Here is a 27737-nt window from a genome sequence, read left to right on the forward strand (position 1 = left end):
TGCTTTAATGAGTCATCCGTATTTTCTGAAAAAGTGGAACCTTGCTAGCATTTAACACTGGTATGAATCAAGCCCTTGAAAAATAAAAAAAGACAACTAAGAAAAGAACCAATATCTAATATAAATTTAAAACATCTGGGGAAGCTGATCTAAACAACCAGTATATCTTGCTTGTTTAGTATACTGTAAGTAATGTTACCAGCACTGTGGCAGTCTTATCAGTAACAGACTTCTGTGTTGGTTCCAGGATTACTGTTTTGTTCCCAGGCATATATTAGTTTTGAAACCACTGACACAACTGTGCTTTAAATTAGATTAAATTTACTTCTGTGAAGAGGTCAGTTTGTTTTTAAATGAGAAAGGTAGTTTAATAATATTCTGTACAGGCTTTGATGGCATGAACATTTAATTTATTTTTTGGGGGAGGGGGGTTTACTTGTTACCATCAAAGAGTTAGTGCCTATATACAATAAAGGCAGCAGGTCTGCTTGACAACACACTGTACATGAAAAGGCTTGTAAATGCAATTTTAGCATACAAATAATTTTAAGCATCTCTTCTCACAAATTGCAAACACAATAGTATATATGAATATACCTTAACTTACAATTGTTTGGGATGTGAAAATAATTAATTTGATGGTGCCTGAACGTCTTGAATAAATATTAACATTAAGTAACTTGTACTGTATTTAGTGTCTAGCCAACAAGATATGCAGCAAATCAAGTATTGTATCTGGAAAAATAAATTAATTGTCAAATACAAAAATATAGGAACTATATTCAATTATTTGTATTTGCAGTCTACCTTAATAGCAGAATTACTACGGCTGGATGACAAATTAACACAGTATTATGAATATGTAAAGAAACTTTATGTAAAGCTAAAATCTTAATCTTATTGCGAGCCTTTCAACAGAAGGAATAACGTGTCTTTGTGACACGGGATGTCATTAATTTTGAAAATGTATTCATTGGTTAGGAAAGGAGTTCACTTTCATATATAAAAGGGCCCTGTTCACCAAGCTTTATGTGTTTTTTTAAGTCTGTTTTGATTAATTAAAACATCAAACTTTATTTATTTATTTTAAAAACCTTTAAAAACATTTTTTAAACAATGAAATAATGGAATATGGCCCATAAAATTTTCATCATTGCAAACCTAGCTAAAAGCATACAAAATCTGACTCATGCAGCAGTTTAAACATTAACTTTCCTCCCAGGTTGACAAAGCAGGGAATACCTTCATGTTTTAAAACCACTGGTCCTGAAGCCTGTTTATCTTAGATGAAGGTCTGAGTGTCTGGGTACATGACATTACCCTGGAGCCAATCCAAAGCCCTTATAGTAGATTGCCTTCCTGACAAATCGTGTGCAGCTGTAATTTAAAACCATCTGCCTCCCCCACCCCCCCCCCACCCCCAGTGCAAGCTGAAGGAGAACGTCTCTCATGACCAAACAAAAAGCAGGGAAGAGGGACCAACCTGAGTGCAGCCAGAAAGGTCCAAGTAGATAAGTTTGTGGCAGCCTTTCCCTGTGGCCAGGTACTGTAACCCTTTATCTGTAAACTTCCTGCAGTAGGCTAGGCTGAGGTACTGTAAATTTAGGCAACACCTTTAACAAGAGAAAAGAATAGATGTTTAAGGAAGGATTTTCAGGTCTAACACGTTTGAAGTCTATGGTTTTCAAAATGAATCTACTGCATTTTTGGTAAGGCTTTGTCATGCAGGGAAGAGAGGATGGTACAAGTATAGCATACTGTAAATGATAAGTCAGAAAATCTCAGAAGACATTATATTCCTTTCAATAATTTGCAAACTGGCTTTTGCATGGAATGGTGTTTTAAGCTTGTAGGCAGAATATCAAAGAAAACAGGCAGTTTATTTTGTTTAGATTTTTTTTGCTGGAGATACTTCTTGTTGAAGTTTTTATAATCAGCGGTTTGAAATGAGGGTTAACACGGAATAGGACCCTTCTGCATCAAAGGATCAAGGAAACTGCTTTAGATTAGACAGGCAATTAACTAGAAGAAAGAGCTGCATCTGGTCAGTTAAGTGTTTAAAGTTGTATGCACACCAGAAGCAAAAAAAAATATTGTGCTTGGTGTTCTTTTCCAGTATTTTATTTCCACAGTCCATATTTCTTTTTTATGCAATGTTCTAATAAATAAGGATACAAAAAAATTCAAGAGAATTCCTGGAGTCAGTGGAAAGTTTTTTTCCTACAATCGTAAGTGCCTTTAATTAATGCAAGGGTGTTCTTCTGCAGAAACTGAGCAGAGCTACAGAGCAATGTAAGCACAGTGTAACATTATTTTAAAAATAATCCAAGACACTGCTTATTAAATCAGCTTTCTGGTGTTAGGCAAGAGCTTATTTTAAGTCCAATGATGAAAAAAATTTAATAAAAAGTTGTTTTTTCTTTTTGGTTTGTTAACTGCTTTCCTAACCAATGAAGATTTGTATGTAGTCTAAATCTGCTATGTCTCCTAGTGGTAGATGCTGTAGGTGAACTGAATTTAGCACAGTTGGGAGAGCTATATTATGAAAAGGTCACACAGTTCCCTTTAAATTGAAGATGACTACCAAAACATTACGTATGGGATATGCCTGCCTGGGATGACGCCCTCTGTCCCATCTACAGAGGGATTAAATACTCAAACCACGGAAGCCATGTTCTCTTTTTGCCTCTCAAGACAGTAAGGTAAGAGCCTCTGTGTTGGTATCTGAGCGCATTGTGAAAAATTACTTTGGAGTCAACCGCAGTTCCCTTGCCTTTCAGGCTGAAAGCTGGCTTGCCACTTTCACGGAATCAGTGACTCCTGGTTCAGCCTTTTTCTTCTTTCTTCGTCAGCAACCTGCGCACGCTCACATTGCAGGCTTCTGCTTTCCTATACATGGTATGTGAGTCGACTGCCTGTGCAGTATTGATTTAAAGGAGTGTTGCTGTTTTTTCCAGCCTTCACTCGTGTGAGAGCACGTCCTCCACCGGCGCTAGGCTCTGCCTTACTTCCACTGTCGAGCGACTCAGCTACCTGCCAAATGGTAGCTTAAATATATATAAAAACATATATACATATTTGTTATTGTTGTTGACTAAGTACCCTTGCTGGCACTTCTGCAGTACACATGTTATATTCCAGCTTGCCTGTGTTGTGTAGCAGCTAGGTAATAATAAAAAAAATAACAGCAGGCCTTGTCCTGCACAGGCTGTATTTTTACTAGACCCGCTGTAGAGTAGACCTCGTCGGCTGCCTCGGCCCGCCCACCTCGGTTCGTCAGGCCTTCGAAAAATCAACAACAATAGCAGTGTGCTCCCCAGTAATATTGTTTGTATTGTATTATTGTGTTGTACTCCGTCCACAGATTCGCCTGCCCGGCTTTGACCTGTGTGTCTCCTGGTATACGCTACACGCTGACCAGGTGTGCGACTACACGCAGTTAGGTTAGGCGCCGCTGCTTCGGCTGCCCCCCCCCCCCCCTGTGCTTTGGTACCTCGGTGCACGCTCAACCCTCCAGAAAGACGTGGAGAGGGGTTCTACTCAAGCTATTTTCTGGTACCTAAGAAAGACGGAGGCTTTTGCAGCATTCCGGACATGAGATTCAGCAACAAGTTCTTGAAGGAGAGGAAGTTCCAAATGTTGACTCACTGTCACATTCTCCAGTGAGTTGGCTAGGTGACTGGTTTACCACCTTGGAATTACGGGATGCGTATTTTCACGTTCCCATTCGTCCAGAGCACAGAAAGTACCTCTGCTTTGCCTTTGAGGTAAGCGTTTACGAGTTCTCCATACTATCCTGGTCCCCTTGCGATATCAGGGGATCAGAGTACTAAACTATCTCAACAACTGGCTGATTTGCTCTCAGTCGTGATAGGGAGCATTGGCCCACGCAGCGATTGTGACGTAGCATCTGGCGAGGGTGGGCCTCACCATCAACAATGCGAAGAGTCGGCTTATACCGGTGCAGTGCACGACATACTTGGGGCTCAGGCTGGACTCCAGTACGATACACACATACCTGTCAGACGACAGAGTCGCATCTATTCAGGGTTGCCTCTCCCTGGTTCAACAGGGATCGGACATACCTTTGTGTGGTACCAAAAACTGTTGAGTCTGATGGCCACAGCTGTATCATTCATCGAGCTGGGTTTGTTTTGCATGCGCCCTCTCCAAGCGTGGCTCAATACGTTTCATTTACACCCAATGCGTGGCAGACACCATCGGCTGACAGTGTCTCAAACGTGCTCCATGGCCCTGTGATGGTGGAGAATGCCCTCTCACCTGCACAAGGGCGTGCGGATGGGAGTGGTGTTAACTTGCCAAGTGGATTGGGTTGGGGGGTGGTCTGGGAAGGTAGAGGAGTCCACGGCACATAAATATGCTGAAGCTGCAGGCTGTTATCCTGGCTGTCCAGCACTTTCTCCTGGTGTTTCAAGGTACACATGTGCTGGTCCGAACGGACACCACATTAGTGGTGACGTACATCAAAAACCACGGTGGCCTTCGGTCCGTGGGTTTGCATCGCATCGCCTTCCGGCTCCTGCGACGCATCTCCCTGGAGTGGAGAACTGGGCAGCGGGCCTGTCAAGGGAAGGTGCGCATCCGTCAGAGTGGCAACTCCACCCGCATGGTGGAGCGCATTTGGGAACAGTTTGGGAAGGCGCAAGTCGGTCTCTTCGTCTCGGCGAAGATGGAGCATTGCCCTCTGTGGTATTCCCTCCTCTGCTTAGGCGGTCAACTTGGCGTAGATGCCCTAGCCCACAAGTAGCCCAGGATGCTCCTTTACGCATTCCCACCAGTACTGTTGCTCCCGGTCTTCTTGGAGAAGGTCCGGTTAGAGAAAGTGGCAGTTCTCCCAGTGGCCCCTCGGTGGCCCAGGAGAATCTGCTTCTCGACTCTATGTCAGCTCCTACAAGGCCAGCCATGGGAGATCCTGCTTCGCCTGGATCTCCTCAGTCAGGCGAGAGGAACTCTTTGGCATCCGAAACTGGGCAGGTTCCAGTTATGGGTCTGGCCCCTAAACAGGGCAGCTGGACAGCCCTAGGGCTATCAGACATGGTTGTGGGTACTCTGCAGAGTGCTAGGACAGACTCCACTAGGTCGCTGTACTAGTATTTTCAGAATTGGTGTCTGACTACTAGTCATGATTCAGTTATCTTGCAGTTTCTGCAATAGCTGCTTGATGTTTGTAGGTCACTGTGACAGGACTGGAAGGAGTCCCTGTCGTAATTTGCCCTCCCGACCACCGGCAGCGCTGTGTAGGGTTGACCGTGATTAGATCAGGAGGCTGAACTCTGACCATGCAGGAAGTTCCGGGTCAGGCAGCCATCTTGGCCCAAGGTAGAACCATGCGGCCGTCGGGTCCCACCATTGCAATCAGCTGTGCTGTTCTCGTTGATTGGCTGACGTGGGGCAGCGTGCTGATTGCAGGGGTGGGACTTGGCAGTATTTAAGCAGTATGGTTTTGCCATTCGCGCTGTCTGGGCTGAACTGAAAACACATGCTGTGCTTGCTTTGTTGCTTTCATTCACTGCTGTTATTCACAGAAGCTTGAAAATCTTGGACACTGTTGGATTACTGGAGTGAGGAACCGAGGACTGGCCATTAATCTGTGAAAGGGAGCTAAGAAGCGGTGAGAGGAAACCCACCGCAGTACCACAACGAAACCCAGTGCTTCCTTTGTTGTTATTTTGTAACCGTGACATTTTTGTTTACTCTTTTTATTTCAAACCTGAGTTTACCATTGCTGGTATTCCAGGTGGTTTTCTTGTTTATTTTTTGCAATACTGGACTGTTCTATTTTTATTGTTTTTGTAAAATAAAACCCTGCCCTGATACCATTGATGATACAGGGCTCTAAGGACTAATCTCCATTTCCGGCTCCTGTGTGCTGTCATTTCTGGTCCTTCCCAAAAGCTCCACCCACTACCCTCCCACAGTCACCACCCACTTTGAAGGTGTATTTAGCAGCTATCTCTGCATGCCATGCCCCTGTAGATTTGGTATTTCCTGGTGAGCATTTTTTGGTTACCCGGTTTCTCTAAAGCTCTTGGTGGCTACATCCTCCCAGCAGGATCGCTCTCCCTGAATGGAGCCTTGATGTTGTACTGGAGGCTCTCACTAAGGCCTCGTTTGAGCCCATACACTCCAGAGTTGAAGCATCTGTCTATGAAGACAGCCTTCCTCTTGGCTATCACCTCTGTAAAGTAGGTCAGTGAGCTATAGGTGCTGTCCGTGCACAGCTCTTGTATGCGGATTTGGGACAATCCCAGTAGGGTGTCACTACATACAAACATTCTTTCCTCCCCAAGACGATCACAGCCTCCCACATGAATCAGTCTGTGGAACTGGAGTCTTTCAAAGGATTTTCTTCAAAGGAGGATAGGCGATTGAACTCCCTCTGCCCAGTGCGGACACTGAGATGTTACGTGGATAGAACAAGAGCTCTGCATCATTCTGACCAGCTCTTTGTTTGTCACGGTTTACGGACCCTAGGACAGCCCCTCTCAAAACAGTGACTGTCCCACTAGATTGTGGATACAGTCTCTGCGGCGTATGACAGTGATAGCTTACCCCCACCTGGGCACTCTACTAGAGAGTTGGCTACATCTTGGGCCCTCTTCAGAGGGGCCTCACTGTCCTATATTTGTACGGCAGCTACCTTGGCTATGCCACATACATTCTCCAGGTTCTACCTGAATGTGGTGGATCCTTCCTTGCCTTCAATAGGCACAAGGGTCCTAGAGTTTGCACGCTTACACCACTAACCTACAGTTAGTGGTTCTGATGCGTCCCTCGTGAGCTGCCGTTCCTTCTCACTTGCGATAGCTCTGCTATACATTTCCCATATGTAATGTTTTCGTGATCGACTTTGAATTGAAAGGTAATGTTAGGTTGCTTACCATAACCCTGGTTCCCTGAAAGAGAAGACGACCACTAACCAGCGAGGTCGCATCGGTCGCCCTCAAGGCTTTAATGCAAAAAGAGAACATGGCTTCTGTGGTTTGACTATTTAATCCTTCTGTAGGCGGGACAGGTGGCGTCATCCCAGGAAGGGGCCTATCGGCAGCTCTGGTATAGAGAGCTCAGAAAATATCTACCAGTAGGCAGGCATATCCTATATGTAATGTTTTGGTGGTTGCCTTCTCTTTCAGGGAGCCAGGGTTACGATAAGTAACCTAATGTTATTAATGGTTTTAACCCTAATAAGAATGCTCTAACAAATCACTGGATAGCCATCAATGCTTTAATTAAATTAATCCAATGAGCTGGTGACATGAATTAGGTGTGGTAAAGCAACAGAAGAGTGTATAGTTACTGTAAGTGTGATTCACTAGGAGTATACTCACTTGGATGTAAAGCAAACAATGCTCCAAAAAGACTGGCCCCAGGGACGAAACAAATCTGTTCAGTGAGGTCTGTTCAGATGATCTAAACTGTGCCAGATCTAAATACTACCATTGGTTAAATAAAATTAGGACTAAAACCTGTCATTGCACTTACTTTTAAAGACAAAAGTAAATTTGAAACTATTTAAACAACAGCAGCATTTAGATCTGCCACTGTTTAGATCAATTGAATAAACCTCAGCATGTCTCACAGGGAAAACACAAACAGGAATAATATATAATTGTGTCAATTTCTGTAAGCTAACATTTTGTAAAAGGAATCAGTCAGTAAACTTTCATAAAAGTACACATTTTTGTTTATCAGGAAAATAAATAAATAAATAACTGACAGTAAATGTAAAATTACTGTTAAAAAGAAGGAAAACAAAATGATCAGGTTTTGTTGCTGTGCATTAATACCTTGATAGCATTCTGAGAGTCCCGTTAGTCACGTTTGTGTAAGACAAGTTGAGGTACAGGAGTGCTGGGCAGCCTTCCAAAATCAGTCTCATGATTTCATCCTGAGGTCAAGAGGAATATTGTAAATTTAAACTAAGGATTAAAACTGGTAAGTAATCTGATAGTCCTGCATTGTTATTTAAACATTCAATAATTTAAAATTATGTTAAACTTTTCACTTACCAAATAAAACCAAGGATTGTTATTACATCCCTTAAAATGGTATGTGCTTAGCAGCACGTAATACACCAAAAAAAGTATGTTGTACGGTACTGTTTTATTCTAAGACACATCTAGATAAATATAAATAAAGAGGGTATGTAGCGACATTGTTATGCATCCTGTAGATAAGGTTGCACAAACTCTCTTAATTTTCCAATTAGTTTTCTCCTTAAGTGTTTCTTGAATTTTAAACATGTTGCAATGTAATTTATTAAAGTCGATATAAGAATTTATCTTTAAGTGTTATAATTAAACTTAATTCATATTGTGTTTCATGCAATTTCTTCTGGATCTGCTGCCCATGTTTTTTTTCCTGTAAAATGGACTGGAGCATGCCATGGATGTGTTCAAGGCCAGATAGCATTGCATAATGAATATCCCTTACTGCATCCATTTGGTAGAATACATTTGCCAGCTGGAGTAAAATAACTTTTTTTTCTTAATTAACAAGAATAGTGTATAACCTGTTTGTACCATGTGTACCATGTGCTGTACATATGGAGCAGTCTGGTTGTATTGGCTTTTCATTTTTGCCATGTATGAATTAGTAATTTAGCAGACGCTTTTATCCAAAGTAATTTACAGAGACTATGGGGTGAACTATGCACCACAACTGCTGCTGCAGAGTCATTTACAGTAGGACCTCAGGTCTGCGTCTCATTTATCTGGTATTTGTATTACAATTTACTTACATTTACACTTGCACACTCTGAAAGATTTAGGTCCTGCAAATTTCTGCATTCACCTAGAAGACACAAAAAGAAACATTATCCTTCCACCTGAGTTATCCAAAATGGCCTTGATGGGATAGATGGCAGTACTCAGAAATGGAATTACAAAGTGTTATCCTTTTTGAATTAGGCCTAATTTTCAATAATATTTAATGAACATGTCCCCTTTACTCCAGTAAGATGATATTTTGTGTGCTTAGTTCAAAAGCAATAAGATTTTTGGAACTGGAATAAAATGTTTGTTGTCTGGTGCAAGGGGCATATTTCCCAAATGGCATATGTTAACAATATATCTTATGACAGTGATAACTGCAGTCGGATTATGTCTTATAGTTATATGTAATCAGATGTTTGTAACAATGTTTTGGTTTGTGGTTTCAGATTAAATGTTCTATACTAGGAAATCATGTCTATTAATCTTAATGATTTGTTATGAGTAAAAAAGTCTTTGTGACAGTACATTACTATGTTATACAGGACTATAAAATAAAAGGTGGGTTCCTATACAGGTTTGTTGCTCAATTAACTGATACACTGAACCAGCCTGTATTCTGACAAACAAACAGAAGCACTAATTTTTAATATTTAATTAATAGTTTTGTGTTTTATGTTTTTTTTTGTTTAAGTAACAGAGAGGCAGATGAATGATGAGTTATACCTATGTTGGCTTTATAACTGCTCATAGTTCATTTGCACATATTAGCTTCAACAGCACCCCTTTTGTAGAATTTCTTTTTCTTTTGTTCCTCATGGCTTGGGCTGTGCCAGTACCAAATTCAGCATGTTCCATCAGCAAAGAAAGACAGAGAAAGAGTATTAAACTGAATAGAAGATTCTCTGATGTGGTTTATCCCAAATGCTGTTAGGATGTCAGAGCTCTGCATTAGTATTTGTTGTAAACATAACTGTTTCTTCTTTACAGGGGGTGCAGCTGCATCGCATCATTTCTTAACACAACTGCTTTAGGTTATCTGGCCTCACATTTCAGAGGAATTCCTTTGCCATTCCATCTGTTCAAAAGAAGCAGCTGGATATCAAGATGCAAGTGGTTCCTGTGTTACTGATCCTGCTCTTCTGCAGTTCTGCTGAATTCAGGAGGGCAAAAAATGGTGGGTTGAAAAGCAGACTGAACATGGCAATGCCCAGGGCCCTTAGGAGGAGTACGGTCAAGCGGTTCGCTGCAGCTGAGTGCAAAGAGTATTTTGAGCTCAATGAAAAATACCTGGACTGCCAAGACAGAAAGCTGACTCAGGTTTCAGCTCACTGGCCTGAGGACACTCTCCACATGTTGCTGGCGAGAAACAGGATCCGAAGGCTGGAGGATGATATGTTTGCAAGGTTTAAACATTTAAAAAGCTTGGATCTGCAGCAGAACGACATCGCTGTGATTGAAGAGCGTGCCTTTGCAGGTTTAAATAAATTGACAACGCTGTTGCTTCAACATAACCGGCTGCAGGTGGTTACTGAGGAGGTGTTCATCTTCTTACCTCAGCTCAAGTATATGCGCATCTATGAGAACCCTTGGGATTGTAGCTGTGAGCTGGACAGCCTGGTCAGAAAGCTCCAAGTCCCAAGCAATCGGAACCTCGGAAACTATGCAAAATGTGTCTGGCCCAAAAATCTAAAAGATCAAAAATTAAAGAAGATAAAGCCCGAGTTGTTATGCCCAGAGTTGGAAGTGATGGAACCAAATCAGCCTCAAAACCAGGTTCTTGGCACTGCTTTTGTCATCAAAGAGGTTGATTCCACAACGTGCCATACCTACATGTTCCCCACCATTCTACTAGACTGCCACAACAAAGGTTTGTCTATATTATGTTTATACTTTACATTGATTTTGTTGTTAATATTTTTTTCACAATACCAGTACATGCTAGAAATAATATTTACGTAAAATAATAAAATTATAATACCTCAATCTTTGATGTACAGCTTTTTTCAATGGCCTTCCTTGTAGCAGAGCATTGGCTCTGCACATGTGTGTATGTGTGAGTTTGGTGTCTGGCGGCCAACTTGGTGAACGAACAGCCTGGAATCAAGATGGCCACCCTTTGCACAGTTTGTTTGAGTGACTGTGTCATCGGAGAGTGAAGAGAGAGAGACAGAGAGAAGAAAGAAAGAAGCAGGGATAGCTGTAGCATGGGTGCTGTTTTGTTTATTTTTATTTGTATTTTTTTTCACCTGCAGTTTAGTGCTGGGTCAGTAGGGGGGCACTATCCCACTTCCTACACCACATATTGTATACCCGCCCCCCCCCTCTCCCCCAAGGTCAAGGCTAGTCTGCACCCTTGAAAGACCCAGACAAGGAAACTGCAATTTAAGTGCTTCCTGCACTCTTTTAATCTCAAACACAAAACTGGAGCAAAACAAAATAAAACAAACAAAACCATGTGGCTGTGCAAATGGTAGCCACCTTGACTCCAGGCTGTTCCTTCCACAAATGGGCACACACAACAGGCCTGGAATGAAATGCACTTAAACAGCTAGTTTCACAGATCCTGATTAGAAGAAATCTTAGACCATGTTACTTAAAAGTGTATTTGACATATGATAACAATTTAAAAAAAGAAAAGCAGTGATGTAGTTAAAGGTAATTCTCCATTTTCCATATAGTGTCCTAAAGAGTGAGACAATTACACATGCTTATTTCCAAAAAACATAACACACACACACTCATTAAAATGTATGTGAAGCTTAACGAAGTTTCATGCCATAGCATTGCAATATAATAATTTAACTACCAGATGGATACAAATTAAATAAGACAAAATGCATTCAAGCTTAAACGATTAGATACACTTGCTTTGCCTCTTGATAGTCTAAGGTCATTCTAACATATTATCAGGGCACACTGATAATGCAGCTCATTTATAAAGCAAGGAGTAAGTTTTTCTTTGAAACAACACTGTTAAGAAGTCTTTAAGGGTGTTAAACATTTAGTCAAATCAGACCCAGGTCAAAGTGACTGCAAATACATTTTTAATCTGGCACAAAATCAGAACCAAAGTTATATGGATCAACTAATCGGACACATTTGGTGCTTAGTTAAAAGATACTGACAACGGAGTATGATTACATTTGCAGGATACTGTGTATGTAGGGAATTAATGCAGAAGCAGATCAATCCAGTACCATTGGTATCATTGTTGATCACGATTGTTTCATGAAACTTAATGGTTCTGCAAGTGATAACCAGGGTAACAAGTTTGACCATCATAATAGTTTATGGTTACATCATAGTGAAATCATGCTACGTGTAATGTGCTTTAAACATGATACAAATATCCGTGTAATGTGTACATACTGTAGGTGAGGCAGAACCTTCCATGACCACTGTCCATGATCTTCCAATCCTAGAGTAGGGTTTCTGTCATGTGGACTTCAGTCCACCACTACTTGAGCTGAGACCAAAACCAAGAAAGACTATTTGTATTGCTCAATATAAAAACAACATATTATAATAAATGACAAAAAAAATAAAATGAACTGAAAGGGAGTAAACGATTAATTTGTTTTGTAAACAAATTCAAAATATGCCTGTGGCGGAGCAAAGCTCTGCCCTTTTTAAATTGGCAGGGATGGGGTTAATTTCCCCTACCTGCCTGGGTTTATTATGTTCAGGTGGCTGGGTTGATTAGTTGATTAGGTTAATTAACGATCAATCAGCGCCCAGCCACCTGACATAAAAGGAGGCCTCTGCTTCTCATTTGGGAGGAGGGAGCTAAGGAAGCAGGTTGGTGTTTGTGGTTTTTGTGATTTGTGAATCCAGTGAAGGCATTGCCCGGCCTGGAAACCATTTTTGTGAGTTTTGTTTTTGCTTTATTTGTGTTTGAGTATCTGTTATTTTGCCCTTGTGCATGTTTATTTTTGTTTATTTATAATAAAATTAGTATTTTTTTGAACTACAGACTGTCTCTGGGCCTCTATCTACTCGCCAGCCTGCCACAATGCCCAATAGATGTTTATCGCCCTATGCTTCAATGGCCTTAACAAGGTTACTTTTCAGAGAATTCACACATGACTTAATGTTTCACCACTTGGAGGTCAATATGATTATTCAAATATAGTACTAAATTGTGTTACTGTTAAAAATGAGCGAGTTGCAATCAGGGCTGAGTCTTGTGTGACGGTAATACATACAGTAGTCTGGTATCAATAAAACAATGTCTCTGACCTTTCCAGTGCTTCAAGATTTTAACATATTTTAGAGTGTAAGTAGAAGTAACTATTGTCATTGCCTCTATGTTGTAGTATAACATTTCTTTACAGACACATGTTATATTGTCAAGGGTATTACCAGACTGGAAAATATTTTCTGCCTTTTTTTTTGCCTTTTTAATTACCACATCTCTTTAAAGTAAGTTAGTTGTCCAAACTTAAGTGGAAACATAGAATAGTTACCAGATACACAGGCCACAGTGATGCTTTGCAGCATAATAAACTTTCAACATGTGATATTCATTTATATGATACTCAATTTAGCGATGTGGCTGAGTAGCCATATATATATATACACACACACTTATATATATGTACATATATACACACACAACACCATGCAAGTACAGTATTTTACTTCATACTTGATTGTCTCTGCCATTCTTTCATACATACTGCAATGCCTGCATTGTTCTTCACGTCGCTGATATTGAAATTTACATTACCGATAGCCACTGTGGAAAACGTATTTTTCAACTTGTCAGGGAACCACTGCAACCATTGCACAGATTGAAGACTAGGTCAAATGGCTAAATATCTTTTTAAAATTTTCAAAAAAAAAAAAGTTTAGGTTAGGTTGTTAGCTAGCCATTTTTCCACTTAAGTGGGGTAGTGTTGGAGTAAGTTAGAAATATTTGAACATTAAGTAACAGAGAGCAATGTAATGCTTCTTTTGCTTTATACTATTGTAAAATGACAGAGAAAACTTTTTTCATTAATTTTTAAAACAGTCCTTGACAGTGGAACCTTTATTTTCTGTCTAAATTTGATCAGTTTAAAGGTACAATAGTATTATTTTGTCTATAAAAAATAATCTCTTGATGCAAAAAATAATAATTTCACAGTACAGTTAAAGAGACTTTCAGTTAACAGATGCTGATGCAATGACACAATGTTTTCTGCTCCGCTGTGTCAGCATGGTATGAAACATAAAGCTGGGACCAGAAACAATATATAATGCCAACAGCAAACATCTGGAAGTTGTTTGGAGAACTTAATTTCCATATTACATATACCAATGTGTCTCCAAAATGTAATTCTCTTTTTACCAAAAGCATTCAAGCTGAATCCCTTCTGCACATTACACAACCTGCCACATTATAGCAGTCAGTTCAGGAGATAGATTAGAAAGCACAACAAGAAATGAAGTGTTGTTTCCACCCCCTCCTTCAGTTTTGAAGATCATTTTACCATTTCTGTGAGCTCTTTTATCTGTGAGCTCTTTTTTTCTGTGAGCTCTTTAGTGCACCAAATTAAAATATGCTGCACTTCTGATACTGTACATAGTCATTTGGTCCTGAATGAATGTTATATTCATTCAACTCAACATCCTGAGTAGCAGTGTACTGTACTGGCAAAGTACTTCTCTAACTTCTTGCCCAAGGGGCGACTGAAAGACCAGTCAATAAAGCAGCTGTTTTTATATATTCTCTAGTGCATATGCCTAAGTACAGATTGTAGCACTACATTATACTCATTAAAACTTGATTATCATGAATATATATTATTAAATAATCAGTCATAAAAACTACCTGTCAAAGGTTAACTTCAGATTACATGAATTGATAGCTTTCTCTTTGGAGATGTATAGGAACTCTGTACATGCCGTCCCTATCCTGATTGGATGCCAAAGCCAGACAAAGAACAAAAGAGCCACATTTTGCAAAGAACAATTATGATAAATGCTATTAAATGAATGCATGCATGATAAATTATATTCCTTAAAAGTAGTAATTTAAATAGCAATGTTAAAACCACAGACCTTCCCATTCATACATTTAACATCATAACAGTTTAATTGATGCCCTACTGTTCATCGGGACACATTTAGGGTTAGTATTTGACCAAAATTCTTAAATTGGAAATGTGCTCCAGGGAAGGGAATCTTCCTGCCAGTGAAAGGAAGGAATAATATATAATGTAAACATGTACCCGCAGATGTTCTTCATTATAGAAAGCTAGGTTCTTCATCATAGTAAGTCTATGGAAACTGCTCTGAGTAGAGGACCACACGAGACAATTAACCTGTGGGGTATAGAGATGGGGAGATGAAGAGGAATAAGTGGCTTTGGCCTCAAGACCTTAAGAGAGGCATATCATCCTGTACTGCTATCACTCCCCCTGAATACTTACTTACAGTTTACACACACCTGGGGAGGTTTGGCAAATGTTTTAAGCTTTTCTTTTCTGACGAGTTCCAGTGCTTGTGCTTTTTGTAAGCTGAAAGCCAAATTATTTTCTGGACTCTTTTTTGTATGTCAAAGCCATATGTGAGGTCATGACGTTCTTGCCAGCAAAAAATGCCAAAGATCGTGCCAGAACGTGCAGCTTGAGCAGAATTGATTGGACAAGAATCTGGAATTTAAAGTTAAGAAAACCCTGTCCTCAACCCAGCAACAAGTGCCAGCATAGTAACTTGTAATATTAATATGTGTTGCTATATTAATTATCTGCAGCTGTTTAGATATTAAAAAATATACAATAATATAGATCCCCTGACACGATACAGTATCCCAGCATGTGCACAGGTTAAAGAATGCCAACAGGACATCTTTACATTATTCATAAGCTCAGATTGCCCCCATAACATAATGGTTCTTCTGTTATCTCCATACAACCCTGAAATAGAAGCTGACATTTGAAAAAGACCCCTCCAATAAATCAAGACTTACAAATGAAAGAGTCCCTGTTCTCATGAGACATGTATTGAAATAGAGTGACTAATCTCTTACTTTCTTTTGGGTGGTGTTTTCTATCCCTACCAGGCTCCCCATAGCAGGATTAATGGGTTCATTCATTTTTTACCCTTAGATTCTTCTCTCTGCTGAGTTATTTTAAGTACATTTCCAGATCTGATGGGTATTAGACATGATTAATCGGTATTGTGACACCTTGTTAAATATTAACTAGCTCACTGGGAAAAATACACATGCATACTTGTAAAAGATAGTGTAACATTTTGTATTCTACTTTCACAGATCTGAAGAAAGTTCCAGCTGACATCCCACCAGATGCTGTTAAAATTGACCTCTCTGGAAACAAAATCAAACACCTAAAGTCCAAGGAATTTGTAGGATTGAAGCACTTGAAGACATTGAACCTTAGCAGTAATGCCTTAGAATACATTGACACAGGTATGCAAAGTGTACTCCACTCCGCTTCTGTTTAGAGTTTTTAATTATCCACATTAGATGTTGCAGCACCTTTCTATATTGCTGTAAAACTGTAAGTTAATTGAAAAATAATCAAAGCAGCAGAAAAGCTTGTGTGAAATTATCTTTTTAGTTACAGCACTTGCAATATCATGAAAAACAAATTTACTATTAACACATGCTCAACGTGATTTGACTAATTAAAATAAAATGCACAAACAATATTAACGTTTTATGGAACAACATTGTTAGAGGTGATATCTTTCTAATAGCCTTTAGTAAACCAGAAGCCAATGAAGCAAGTTTAACTGTCACTGAGAAATTAAACACAAACCATCCACTTAGATAAACACATGCATGCTTAAATAAAAAATCAATTTTTTGTCTGGCCCTTAGCTAAATATGTAGTTATGGGACTAACAAATCTTTAAAAATTTGAGATGCAGGGTAATACTTTTAAGCCTGTTGCTAGATAATTTAATTCCTTAGACCAAACTGGTACATGAGATCATTGCCATAACTATATTGTACAGATTCTGAACGTTTCATCATCATCCCCTTCACAAACCAAAAAAAGTCATTTTAAAGGGTCTAATTAAATGTGGAGTCAATTCAAGGAAGTGACTGATGATTCAAACAAAAACATTACATTAAATACTATGAATATTAGCATTTCCACCCCCATTTCTTCCAATCAGTATGGATTCACCCTGCTATCACACACCTTCAACACAGCTCCTGGTAAGGGGTTGGGAAACTTGTCTAAATCTATAACATTCTAGAGTGCATCACATTTAAGCATTTTACAGACTGCCTTAACCTAATCTGTTCTTTGTTTGTGGTTGTGGAAGGGTGGTGGGTAATTCACTGACACAGGAGACAGACAGGTGCCCAGTTTTATTTCAGGGTGCTGTTTTTTCTTTAGTCCCACAGATGGCGCTGTGGGTCCGTGGTCTGATTTACCAACGATGGTAAACAGAACCACGGGCATACCAAGCGATGGTACACAATACCGGCGCCCTTGCAGGTGCTTCGAAACAATAATTCAAAACAGAAGGCACAAAGAAACAGGGAAAATAAAACAGTAACAAAAACTACAAAGAAAAGGGGCTGCACTTTGCAGCGATATCCCGGTCGCCGCTGCCCGTGCGACCCGGATCACCGTCCTACACTGCCGGCTCACTAGCCTGCTCTGATATACTAATCAGGGGGGTCTGCCCAAGGGTTCCCCGCCCTCAATGTCTCGCTTTGAACCTCCGTTTCTTTCTCTCCAACTGGTTCTCGGTCATTGACCAGCGCTTCCACACTCTCGGCGCGTTTAACAGGGCAAATCTGAGGAAACAACAGAGCGTTAATTTATAGGGCTAACAATCTCCCAAGACGCACCTCTCAGCCATTCAGAGAGGGGAAAGTCCACACACCCACTTTCCCACCTCCCCGTGTCACTGCCATGACTCACAGGTGGTTGTTGGACGACTGCCGCCCTCTTCCTGCAGCCCGTGAACACGCCAGCAGAGTCAGCACAGATCTCTCCCTGTTACCGTGGTGTTCTGTTTTCACACTGTGTCTCGACTCCATTAGACACCTGCTAAAGTTGGCTCTCTGCCCAGATGCCAAGATACGAGAGACTGCAAACGTCTTGCTTAGCTAGGTACACATGCTTTAACCTATACCAAAATCTGAAAATAGCACATTAAATAAACTTATAATCAAATACATAATTCATACGTTATGCAGAATGTCATCTCCAACAAGACCTACATTATGTTACCTCCACTACAGTACATACCCATCGCTTGGCACTTAAAATGTTCATAATGTTCCCTATAAATATAGTGTTCTGTTTTTTTTTTTTTTAATGTCATGAAACACACTAACAAGTATGAACATTTAAGTTTTTTATTTATTTTGTATTATAAATATGGTGGTTTTAGATGTTTACATAAAGATAACAGAAAATGTTCCATCCTGGGCCAGATGTATTAAAAGTATTGTTACAGAATTCCAAAAATTTCCAACCACATTTTTAAATGAACACTGGGATAATAGTAAATTGTTTTGTAACATTGGCCTTAAGTAACTTTAGGGTATATTAAGTTTGTGAATGATATTAAACTTCATGTGCAACAAACATGCACTAATAACAGTATATTAACAAACTTCAGAATAATGCAATCTGATTTCACAAAATTCACAAAGAAAAAGTATGCAGATAACAATACCTGCCTGTAACAGGGAGAGATCTGTGCTGACTCTGCTGGCGTGTTCATGGGCTGCAGGAAGAGGGCGGCAGTTGTCCAACAACCGCCTGTGAGTCATGGCAGTGACACGGGGAGGTGGGAAAGTGGGTGTGTGGACTTTCCCCCTCTCTGAATGGCTGAGGTGAGTCTTGGGAGATTGTTAGCCCTATAAATTAATGCTCTGTTGTTTCCTCAGCTCTGCCCACTTAGACGCGCCGAAAGTGCGGAAGCTCTGATCCAGGACCGGGAATCAGGCGAAACGAAGAGAGTTTCACAGCGAGACAGAGAGAGCGGGGAACCCTTGGGCAGACCCTGGCATATTGTAAAAGAGCAGGCTAGTTAGCCTACAGAGTAGGATGGTGATCCGGGTCGTGCGGGTAGCGGCGACCGGGATAACGCTGCCGAGTGCAGCACCTTTTATTTGTAGTTTTATTACTGTTTTATTTTCCATTGTTCTTTTCGCCTTCTGTTTTCATTATTATTTCTTTGAGCACCTGCGAGTGCACCTGCTGTGGTATTTCACACTGCCATTCATAAAGCTACACAGTTGTTAATATTTTTTCTAATTATAAAATTGTTAAACAAACATACAATTTTAAAACACAAAACATAATTTAGTAAACTTGTTGCTTTTTCTAACAGTTGCTTTTTCAGGTCTTCTGCAATTGAGAGAACTGGACCTGTCAAACAATAGCTTACATTACATTGAATATGGAGTATTAGAGGATCTCTACTCTGTCCAAAAACTGTGGGTAGGAAATAACCCTTGGAGATGTGATTACAACATTCACTACTTGGATTACTGGCTGAAACATCACCGCAGCGTTGAACACACTGGCCTAATTTGCAAGACCCCGGAGGAGTTTAAAGACTGGTCTGTATACAACTATGTTAAAAGCTACAATGAAGAATGCCCCAAAGATAAACTGATATCACAGACCGATACAATTCAGGAGGGCAATGCAGATGCAGAAGAAGTGGAAGAAGGACAGATCAATCAACCACAGCATTTAATTAGACCAAAAAAGCAAGATATGTACACATTTATCAGATTAACATAATTATACATTTTAGTCGACATGTAAGATTGATTTCCAGCTTTATTTTTAGTTGTGCAACTTTTAGAAATATTCTAATTCAGTCTATATCAGATAGCAATCTCATTCCTATTTGTTTTGTATTTTATTTCACTAAAACTAGAGTTAAAGGCTGCTTTTTTTTGTAATTTGTACTGCACAGTATCCATAAAAACGAATATTTGATTTTTGTCATACTTCACGTTGTGTTGTTTGTTTTAAAATAATATATCTATATATTTTTAGAACCAATTAAATAATATTCAGCAGTATATTATAAGTAGGACTTCCAGATGTTCAATAACAGAAGTCCGACAGCTCTTTAAAACAAACTGATTCAGTATCTGGTAATGGTAGAAATTTTGTAAAATAAAAACCAGGTTACAAAATGATTTATCAACTTGATTTTATATTATATAACAACTGCAGTAAAACCATTAGAATTTGCCGCTTATGAAAATCTTGGCTCTTTGGGGTGAAAGTTTTAAAGGAACTGAAGAAGCCCTGCAAAATATGTCTTTAACCAAATTTCCTTGCACTTCTCCTTTCTCCAATCTCTTATTCATACTGGCCTCAGTCAGTCATTGTTACTGTAATGTAGCTCTTACATATGCATGGTTTACTTTGTTGCTTGTTATAGAACAAATATTGTCACAGTAAAGTATGGGTAGCATTTTTAAAACTTAATATTTGTATTGTTTCAAGCCAATGGGAGTTTGTTAACAATATTGTGTAAAACCTAAGTTCACATTATGCCATCACTGGTTGAGATTAAATATACAGCCATTCACATTCTGTTCACATACTAAGAACAAAATTACTGATTACGTTCAAAAGTTCATTGGGATTCAAATATTCTTTAGAAATTTTGAGATGAGTTTTTGAGAAACAGTGATGCTGCATGTCATGTTGTTACATTGTACCAAATTAAAAAACACACCACCTCTTTTAGATTTCCAGGACATTGTTCTTTCACCAGAACGCAACTTAAATAGAAATACATTTCAATCACTTTGGTCTGGACTGGTGACAAAAAGAGGCAATAACAAGGATCAGACTGAGCTATTATATTAACAGTCAGTGCCAATTAAAAGGCATATCACATAGTAAAGCTTTTATTACCAATGAAGGGACAACAGGAACAGGGCTAAAGTACTTGCATTGCTAGCCTTGGCTCGTCTCCCTGCCTAATACACTGTAACCCATCTAGTGCAGCAAGATCCAAATAGACTGCTTGCCAAGCTTAACTGACAAGGTAACAGCTGTATCAGATATAATTCTGCTTGGCTACTTATACACTTCAAAACAGCCCAATTCTGCCACATGAGAAAAGAAAAACTGGCAGGATAACATGTTTTAAATTCCTTATAAAGCTAAATCTGTACAGAAGACCTCTTCTTTTATCAGATTTTTGGTAAAGAAAAGGGACAGCAGTACCATGGAAACATCACCCAAAAGCACCCCCTGCCAATCCAACTGAGAACTGACATAGATAAAACAGAAAAAAATAGCAACAGCACCTATTCTGTAAGGAGTCAAAAGCACTAATTCCAGTAACAACCCTATATTATGTTGAGAAAGTATTAAAATTGTTATATGAGAGGAATTATTGCTTTTTCCCCCCTTTTTAACTGCAGTATCAGTCGCCAAACATCATCAAACCTATACAGTACTACTCATTGTTTAATGTGTTTGTAAACTTATGTTTGGCGAGTGTGATGAAACACACAGGGCGAGTTTGGGTTAGGGTTATATCCCAGTGTAATAATGCTGTACCAAAGCTTGTCATCACCCATTTATCTTATTCTAGTTTTTCACTATAGAATTATCCTTTTTCTATTTATCATGTATTAATTGTGCTTATATATTAACTTTGAAACATAGTGATAGTATAGTGTTACTTTAAAATGTATATTACACATTTACAAAATATAAGATTATGATCAACTGATTCATACTAGCGATATTTCACTTCTTACAAAAATAACATTTATAATCATAAAACAATTAACTGATCATACATTGTGCCAAATATGCAGTACCTGGGAGATTGAGTTAATGTTAGTTAAAAAATGTTTCAATAGTTACAAACAAAAGCAAAACAAATGATTTACATTTTGACAGCTGTGTGCATGTTAATAGTACTCACTGATACATTTAAAGCTGGGCCATTGAAGGAAAGCAGATCTGCGAAAGTTCAGATGAATTACATATGGGCGATACTTTTGTAGAATATTTACTGCTGTGCTGTCTGCCATCATGTTATTTACTGGAGAAAAGTCAATCTGTAGGAGTAAAGAAAATGAAGGTCAATTGAAAACTGAAAAAAATAACATATACTTAGTGTTATCGTGGACTTTTCGTTCTTCTGTAGAAAAGTCCAACTGAAACAAAGAACAACTCGGTGTCATTGAGAAAGAATGTACCAACATGGTTATTTGTATATGTGCTAAGCCTTAGAAAAGAGGCTTTCATGTAAATTTCAGATTAAACCTTTCCATATGGTGTGAGAGGATCTGAAGTTTGAACAATTGCTTTTCATCTCAACAGCATCTGCCAAACAACCTTGAGTGTTGAAACACAAAAGGGTCAGTTTAACAAATACCATACTTTATTTAAATCAACAATTGACTTTTTCTAGCTTTTGTTTTTACAAAGCTCATTTAAAAACATGTTGATCTTACCTACTCAGGCACAGCATAGTTGGTACAATGCTTGAAACAACATATTAACTATTAACAAACTGCAAAAAAGATGCACAGACTATTCAAAAATGTTAGGTTGCACAATAGTAAAGATGACAGAAAAAGCCACATTAGGTCACGATTGTTAGTCTGTTAGTCAAAAATAACTGCTTTTCATTTTCATGTATGGTCACGTTTTATGTATGTCTAAATATTTATAACTGCCACTCAGTTGTATAAGATGAGATATATGGAAACAGCAGCTGAACTTAATCTTTAAAAGATGCAGATACTATATAGTCTAAGTGTTCTACTAGACCCCAGGGAGACAAAGACAGAAAACAGAAGGCTAACAGAAGCTTACCCTGCTCCAAAGGGAACTACTGTGGCTTATTATTTTCCAAGATTGACATACTTGAGCACATCGTGCTAGGTCAGCAATATCTAGGAAACTGAAGATCTGCAAATCAATTGACACAAGTTTTCAGTTAGGTCTGCTGTTGGAACTCTAGAAACATACACTCCTAATATTGATGTGCACATTTTTGACAATTCTATATAGTATAACAGCTGTAAATAAAACCAAATTGTTCTTAAGGGTTCTACAGCAATAGGAATTCCCCAATCCCATGCTTTATATCTGGGACATTTACAGTATAGAGGCCCCATTACAAATAACTTTTTTGCTGTTCAGTATGGAATAATGGTTCTAATGAAACCAGGAAAATAAACTATCCCACGGGTAAATCATTTTCCTCTTAATACCAGACATTTAATTAAACAAAAAAAAAAAAAGATTTTGATAACTTTCCAACAAAAACCTTTACCAAGAATTACAAAACAGTAATACTGGAATACTGGAAAGATTCAATAAAAACAAAGGTTTAATACACAATTGTCATTTCATCCACTATAACATTTACCAGTAATCTGTAATTAACTACATCAAACAGATTCCAATTTAAAATGGTTAAAATAAAAGTAGCTGAAAATTTAATCAAATGAATTATAATGTTGTTATGCTTCTCACATTCATTCACATATTATTCAATCGAATACCCATGCAGTTATGCAAATTGTACAGTAATATAATGGCAACTTTTAGCAATCTACTTCAATCCTAATCAGTTCAATATGATGACTTCTTAATTCATGAGACTTGCCAAAAATTGCTGATCACCTTTTACAGTGTTACAGAGCACTCATCAGTAACAGTATATATGTATTTATGAAGGAACAGTGGATTTAGCAGCAACAATAAAATTAGCACAGACATGTTTTCTAGAATACCTACTTAATGAATGTTCATAACAAAGCACAATAAGCAATATTCCAGAAGTAAAGAACTACATCTCCTGTTATAATTAGTAAATTCAGTAACTACATACAAATGGACAACATGCACACAATGCTATAAGGCAAAACATGATGCACACAACTTAGTTTCCTTGTGTATTGCAGCACTCAGGCATCTACAATGTGGTTCCTAGTTTGTTTGTTTGTTTTAATAGTGTTTTTCTCACATACTATTGGGATGGATGAATCTTAGCAAACCATTGGTTTTTCATAATGGATATTCTCAGTCAACTATTTAAAGTGGTTGAAAAATTATGTTTTGTTCAGCTCTCGCAGCAAGTGTACAAGTCCCCTGATAACGACTATTAAAAGCTGTATGGATCATCTTACAGAATACATAAAATTAGTTTGTTAGACTTTCTCTCTCTTTTTTTAACAAGCTAAAGTTTGCCAAGTCAACATTTTAAGTACTTCTGTAAAAGCACTACAGTCTTAAAAACTAAAAATAACACTGTCGATATTAAAATATAAACCCAAAGAACCTTGTCCAAATATAGTAAAAAGGTTTTGTGCAGGCATATTTTTACAGCATGACGTATTATACATATCAAATATAAATAGCCACAGTGGTTTAGATTCCTTTTGCCAAGCAGTTCTAAATTCAAAGATGTATTTATTGTAATTGGATTACAATAACCTATTTGGGTTCTAATGGCAATTGTTCTAACTGTCTTAATAACAAAACGTTGTATCATAGTGAGTGCATTCATTTAAGAATGTCCCCTCATACAATAGGCCTCCAATGCAGTCTGGAATGATGAAAATTTAAACATTTTCCTGATTTTAAGCTGTTGTTCTTCACACAACAGAAACTTGTCATTGGCTCAAGCGCTTGCCTTTCTGACATCAGAACAGTGAAAAAGTAAACACGGTTCTCCACAGAAATATGATTTATTTATTTATTTATTTTTTACAACACATACAAAATGTAATCTTTGGAAACTGTTCCCCTTCTACAGGAATACAAATGGATTATATCACCTCATCAGTGAATCTGCTGTTGCTGTACACACACTGTGACTATGCTTTCCATATTTCTTGTACTGTAAATGACTAAAAAGGGTCTAGGCATTGTTATTCAACACACTAGCACAGTGTTTGTGCATTCAGTCTCAGTGAAGAAGATATCCTTCCAACACAGCTGGTTTGCCTCTAACAATAGGTCAGACATTCCAAGACTTGTGGAAGGTGTGAGGATCAAACCAGACAGTTTTACTACAAGAGTTCTTGCAGGGAGGAATAATCACATTTTTTTTTAGGCTACTAATTAGGCTACTAATTAGAAGCTAGTGAGTGGCTACGAGATCATTCAGCAGTTATTCTTTTAAGAACTCGAGAAAGACTTCTTGTCCAAATGTTTGTCATGTCATTCACTAGGCTTCTTTTAGTATTTTTAAAAGCATTTTAATGCAGTATAAGTACCTGGTAGGAACATATATACATTTCTCATGATGACCCTGCCAGAGTACTTCATGCTTGTATTTAAGCTGTACAACTGTACAAACCTAGAGCTCACTACGAGTGAGAAGTGTTTTCAAAACCTTTATAATATTTATAGAATATTTGAAATTTGGGAAAGGTTATTCCTCATAAAGAATGCACAGATGGGTGTGCTTTTTTACTTTTAAGTATTAAATAGATCTTTTTGTCAGTGAAATATAAATAACTATATAAAACCAACCTCACTGCATGTCAAGCAAATGCAGTTTAACTATTTAAAATACAACATACGGCTAAAACTGGGGTCTTTTCAACTGATGAAAACAGAGGCGAATCAAAATATTACCAATGGGAACAAAACCAGCATATCACTAAAATACACTAAAGGCACTCACACACACACTTTTAGAAAGGTGGTTTTCACAAAATTCCTTTCTTACACTGATTTAAACAAATACATTACTTAGATCCACCAATGTTTAGGTCATTTGAATTAGCCCCCAAATTGTCTTTAAAGTAACCGTTATGGATAAGGGGGAAAACAGACACTGTTCCCTATTTAAAGAAATCAATAAAATCAAATAAAAAGAAACAATAATGGGTTAGGGTTACAGGGCAACAAGAATAATTTCATTGTCATTTCTTTCTGTTTCACAAACATTTTTTTTTTAAATAACTGAAATCAACCAAACACAGTGAAGTATTCATCTAATTAAGTATTCTCCAAATGTAAAAAGCGCGATGGTACATTAATTCAAACTGCATTTGCATACAAGGGCAATATTATTAAATCTGTGACTACAATTTGAGTCCAGTTTAGTTTAGTCCTTCTTGAGCAAAGAAAAACATAGACATAAAGGAAAAAGCATACAGGTAAATCTGCCTGATGAACCTCGTCCTCAGTGTGTCGTCTGTGGTGATGCCTTGGTTTGTAGCGATTTTGGAAATATTTTCTTCTAATTAGGTCTAATTCATCAAACTTAAAAGAGTTAATATAATAGGACAATCCATTTTACAATGGATTGATTTGTGAACATTGAAATTAGGTGTGGTGATCTATGCATGGGATGACATCTTTAGACAGGATACGAAGTAACTTTTGGCACACACTTCACTGTGATTGGCTGATTTCTGATATGTGATTTATAATATTCGCTATTTGTGTGTGTGTGTGTGTGTGTGTGGGGGGGGGGGGGGGGGGGGCCTCCAAGTAAAAAGAAATGCTAAGGTAAGGCGTGGCTCAAAAAAGCTTGAGAATCCCTGGTTCAAAACAAAACATTACTAAACCAGATAATCATCACTAAACTCTAAACTTATAGATTCCTGCAATTAGTTTCAAACATTAGCAGAAACAGTATGTCTGTTTTCCACTAGGCAATCAGCGCACTTTTGAAGTAGCAGACCGAATACACTGAAGATTTTTGTCCAATTTGCTTTTTCTAGGATGGCCAATAGGGTCCACTGTAGAGCAGTGCATCGAAACAGCCCCTGCGATAATGCTTTACATACCCCACAGGAGCCACAGAGACGCAAACCAGAACTCCCCTAACTATGTGACTCACCCTGCACAGCACATGATTGTGTTTTTTTATAATATATGTTGAATTAACTTTTTTTAAAGAAATATTCCGTTCAAAATTACTAATCAACTAAAAGTACACAAAACAACTATACAGCTGGTATTTTCTTGATTAAATAGCATCTTGGGGCACTTTGTTTCTGATTTTACATACATGATGATTACAGCTCTTGTGAAAATTACTTAATCCTCACTACAAATGAGGACAGGCCATTTATAGTAGCATTTCATTTATAACTTGAACCCGCATCCACTGGTCCAGGTTCTACGTGTGTATGTTACATTTGTTGTGTGTATTTTATTTTGGTCATGAAATGAGTTGTTATTTCTAAATTATGCTTCAGTGCTACCTTCAATGCTGCTCTTTTTGGTAACATGGAGATATCATCTTTGCTTTCTTCTGTAGCAGTATTTATTTCACCCAAGTTATGGTCCACCGGTCCTCGATTCAAATGCTGTTGGAATACAGTGATGGGAATAATTAGAATTAGAAAATAATTTTAAAGAGTAAGTGGCTTCATATTTCATTTTTGATGTTTTACATGTCCTACTTCTTACTACTTAATTCTGAATTGTTCTGGGTTCAGTTGCTCCTTGGTAGAGGGACCTGCAGAGGGGCAAGGTTATAGTATAACATGACTAGAGTGTGTATATATTAAATAATATTTTAACCCACTCAGACAGAAAATAAATATTTTTTCACTTGTTATTAAAATGTTATATTTGAAAACTGTAAAACAAAAAATAAAAAAAATAAAATAAATAAATAATAAAATTTATTAATAAAATTCTTCAAAGCCTTCTTGTGGCTTTGTTTTAGCCACAAACTAAACTCATTTTAAAAGCAGGGTGGGACAAGAAGGTTATAAAAATGCCATATTAAATATATTCGAAAATCAGGTTCCATTAAAATAAAACAGTTTAATCTCAGGTCAATTGGATAATGGCTTCGATAAAGTGTAACAGAAATATATAGGAATGCATTTTTAACACTGAGCATGAGTAAAAGCCTAAGGTTTCTGTATGAAATAACATTTAACATAAGCTGAACCAAGACAGGCTTTGAGCCAAACCATTTAAACATACCAGCAGGTTCTCTTTGTACTATAGTGAGGCTAGCCTGTGGCAGTCCAGCAAGTTAAAAATAAGATTTAGGATCTTAGTCAATTTAAATTGAACACAAAACAAATTA

General features: G+C 38.1%; 2 protein-coding genes across 3 annotated transcripts in view; one reads left to right on the forward strand and one right to left on the reverse strand.

Annotated features, from left to right (window-relative positions):
- Nucleotides 1-27737, reverse strand: part of fbxl13 (F-box and leucine-rich repeat protein 13) — a 56460-nt gene that overhangs the window by 21334 nt on the left and 7389 nt on the right. The window contains exons 7-12 of the mRNA XM_041254943.1: nucleotides 26896-27000; nucleotides 22535-22630; nucleotides 21636-21771; nucleotides 8762-8814; nucleotides 7809-7909; nucleotides 1484-1613 (exon numbers count right to left, since the gene is read on the reverse strand). Of these exons, the coding sequence (XP_041110877.1) occupies nucleotides 1484-1613; nucleotides 7809-7909; nucleotides 8762-8814; nucleotides 21636-21771; nucleotides 22535-22630; nucleotides 26896-27000 (621 nt within the window). The remainder of the gene's footprint in view (nucleotides 1-1483; nucleotides 1614-7808; nucleotides 7910-8761; nucleotides 8815-21635; nucleotides 21772-22534; nucleotides 22631-26895; nucleotides 27001-27737) is intronic.
- LOC121318368 (leucine-rich repeat-containing protein 17-like) lies at nucleotides 1459-19683 on the forward strand. 2 transcript variants are annotated; one of them, XM_041254944.1, is made up of 4 exons: nucleotides 1459-1543; nucleotides 9723-10602; nucleotides 15997-16152; nucleotides 19053-19683. In XM_041254944.1, the coding sequence occupies exons 2-4, from the start codon at nucleotides 9840-9842 to the stop codon at nucleotides 19469-19471; spliced, it is 1338 nt and encodes a 445-aa protein (XP_041110878.1). In that variant the 5' UTR covers nucleotides 1459-1543; nucleotides 9723-9839; the 3' UTR covers nucleotides 19472-19683. The 2 variants fall into 2 exon arrangements, with proteins under 2 accessions (XP_041110878.1, XP_041110879.1); XM_041254945.1 differs by lacking the exon at nucleotides 19053-19683 and adding an exon at nucleotides 18607-18643.

The sequence above is a fragment of the Polyodon spathula genome, chromosome 7, assembly GCF_017654505.1.
Source record: "Polyodon spathula isolate WHYD16114869_AA chromosome 7, ASM1765450v1, whole genome shotgun sequence".
Lineage (NCBI taxonomy): Eukaryota > Metazoa > Chordata > Actinopteri > Acipenseriformes > Polyodontidae > Polyodon > Polyodon spathula.

Excerpts from the sequence above, each read along its gene's own strand:
- LOC121318368 (XM_041254944.1), top strand. The coding sequence starts at position 9,840 with ATGCAAGTGGTTCCTGTGTTACTGATCCTGCTCTTCTGCAGTTCTGCT. Across the intron at positions 10,603-15,996 it reads ACTAGACTGCCACAACAAAG|ATCTGAAGAAAGTTCCAGCT; the intron begins GTTTGTCTATAT and ends CTACTTTCACAG. Across the intron at positions 16,153-19,052 it reads CTTAGAATACATTGACACAG|TTGCTTTTTCAGGTCTTCTG; the intron begins GTATGCAAAGTG and ends TTTTTCTAACAG.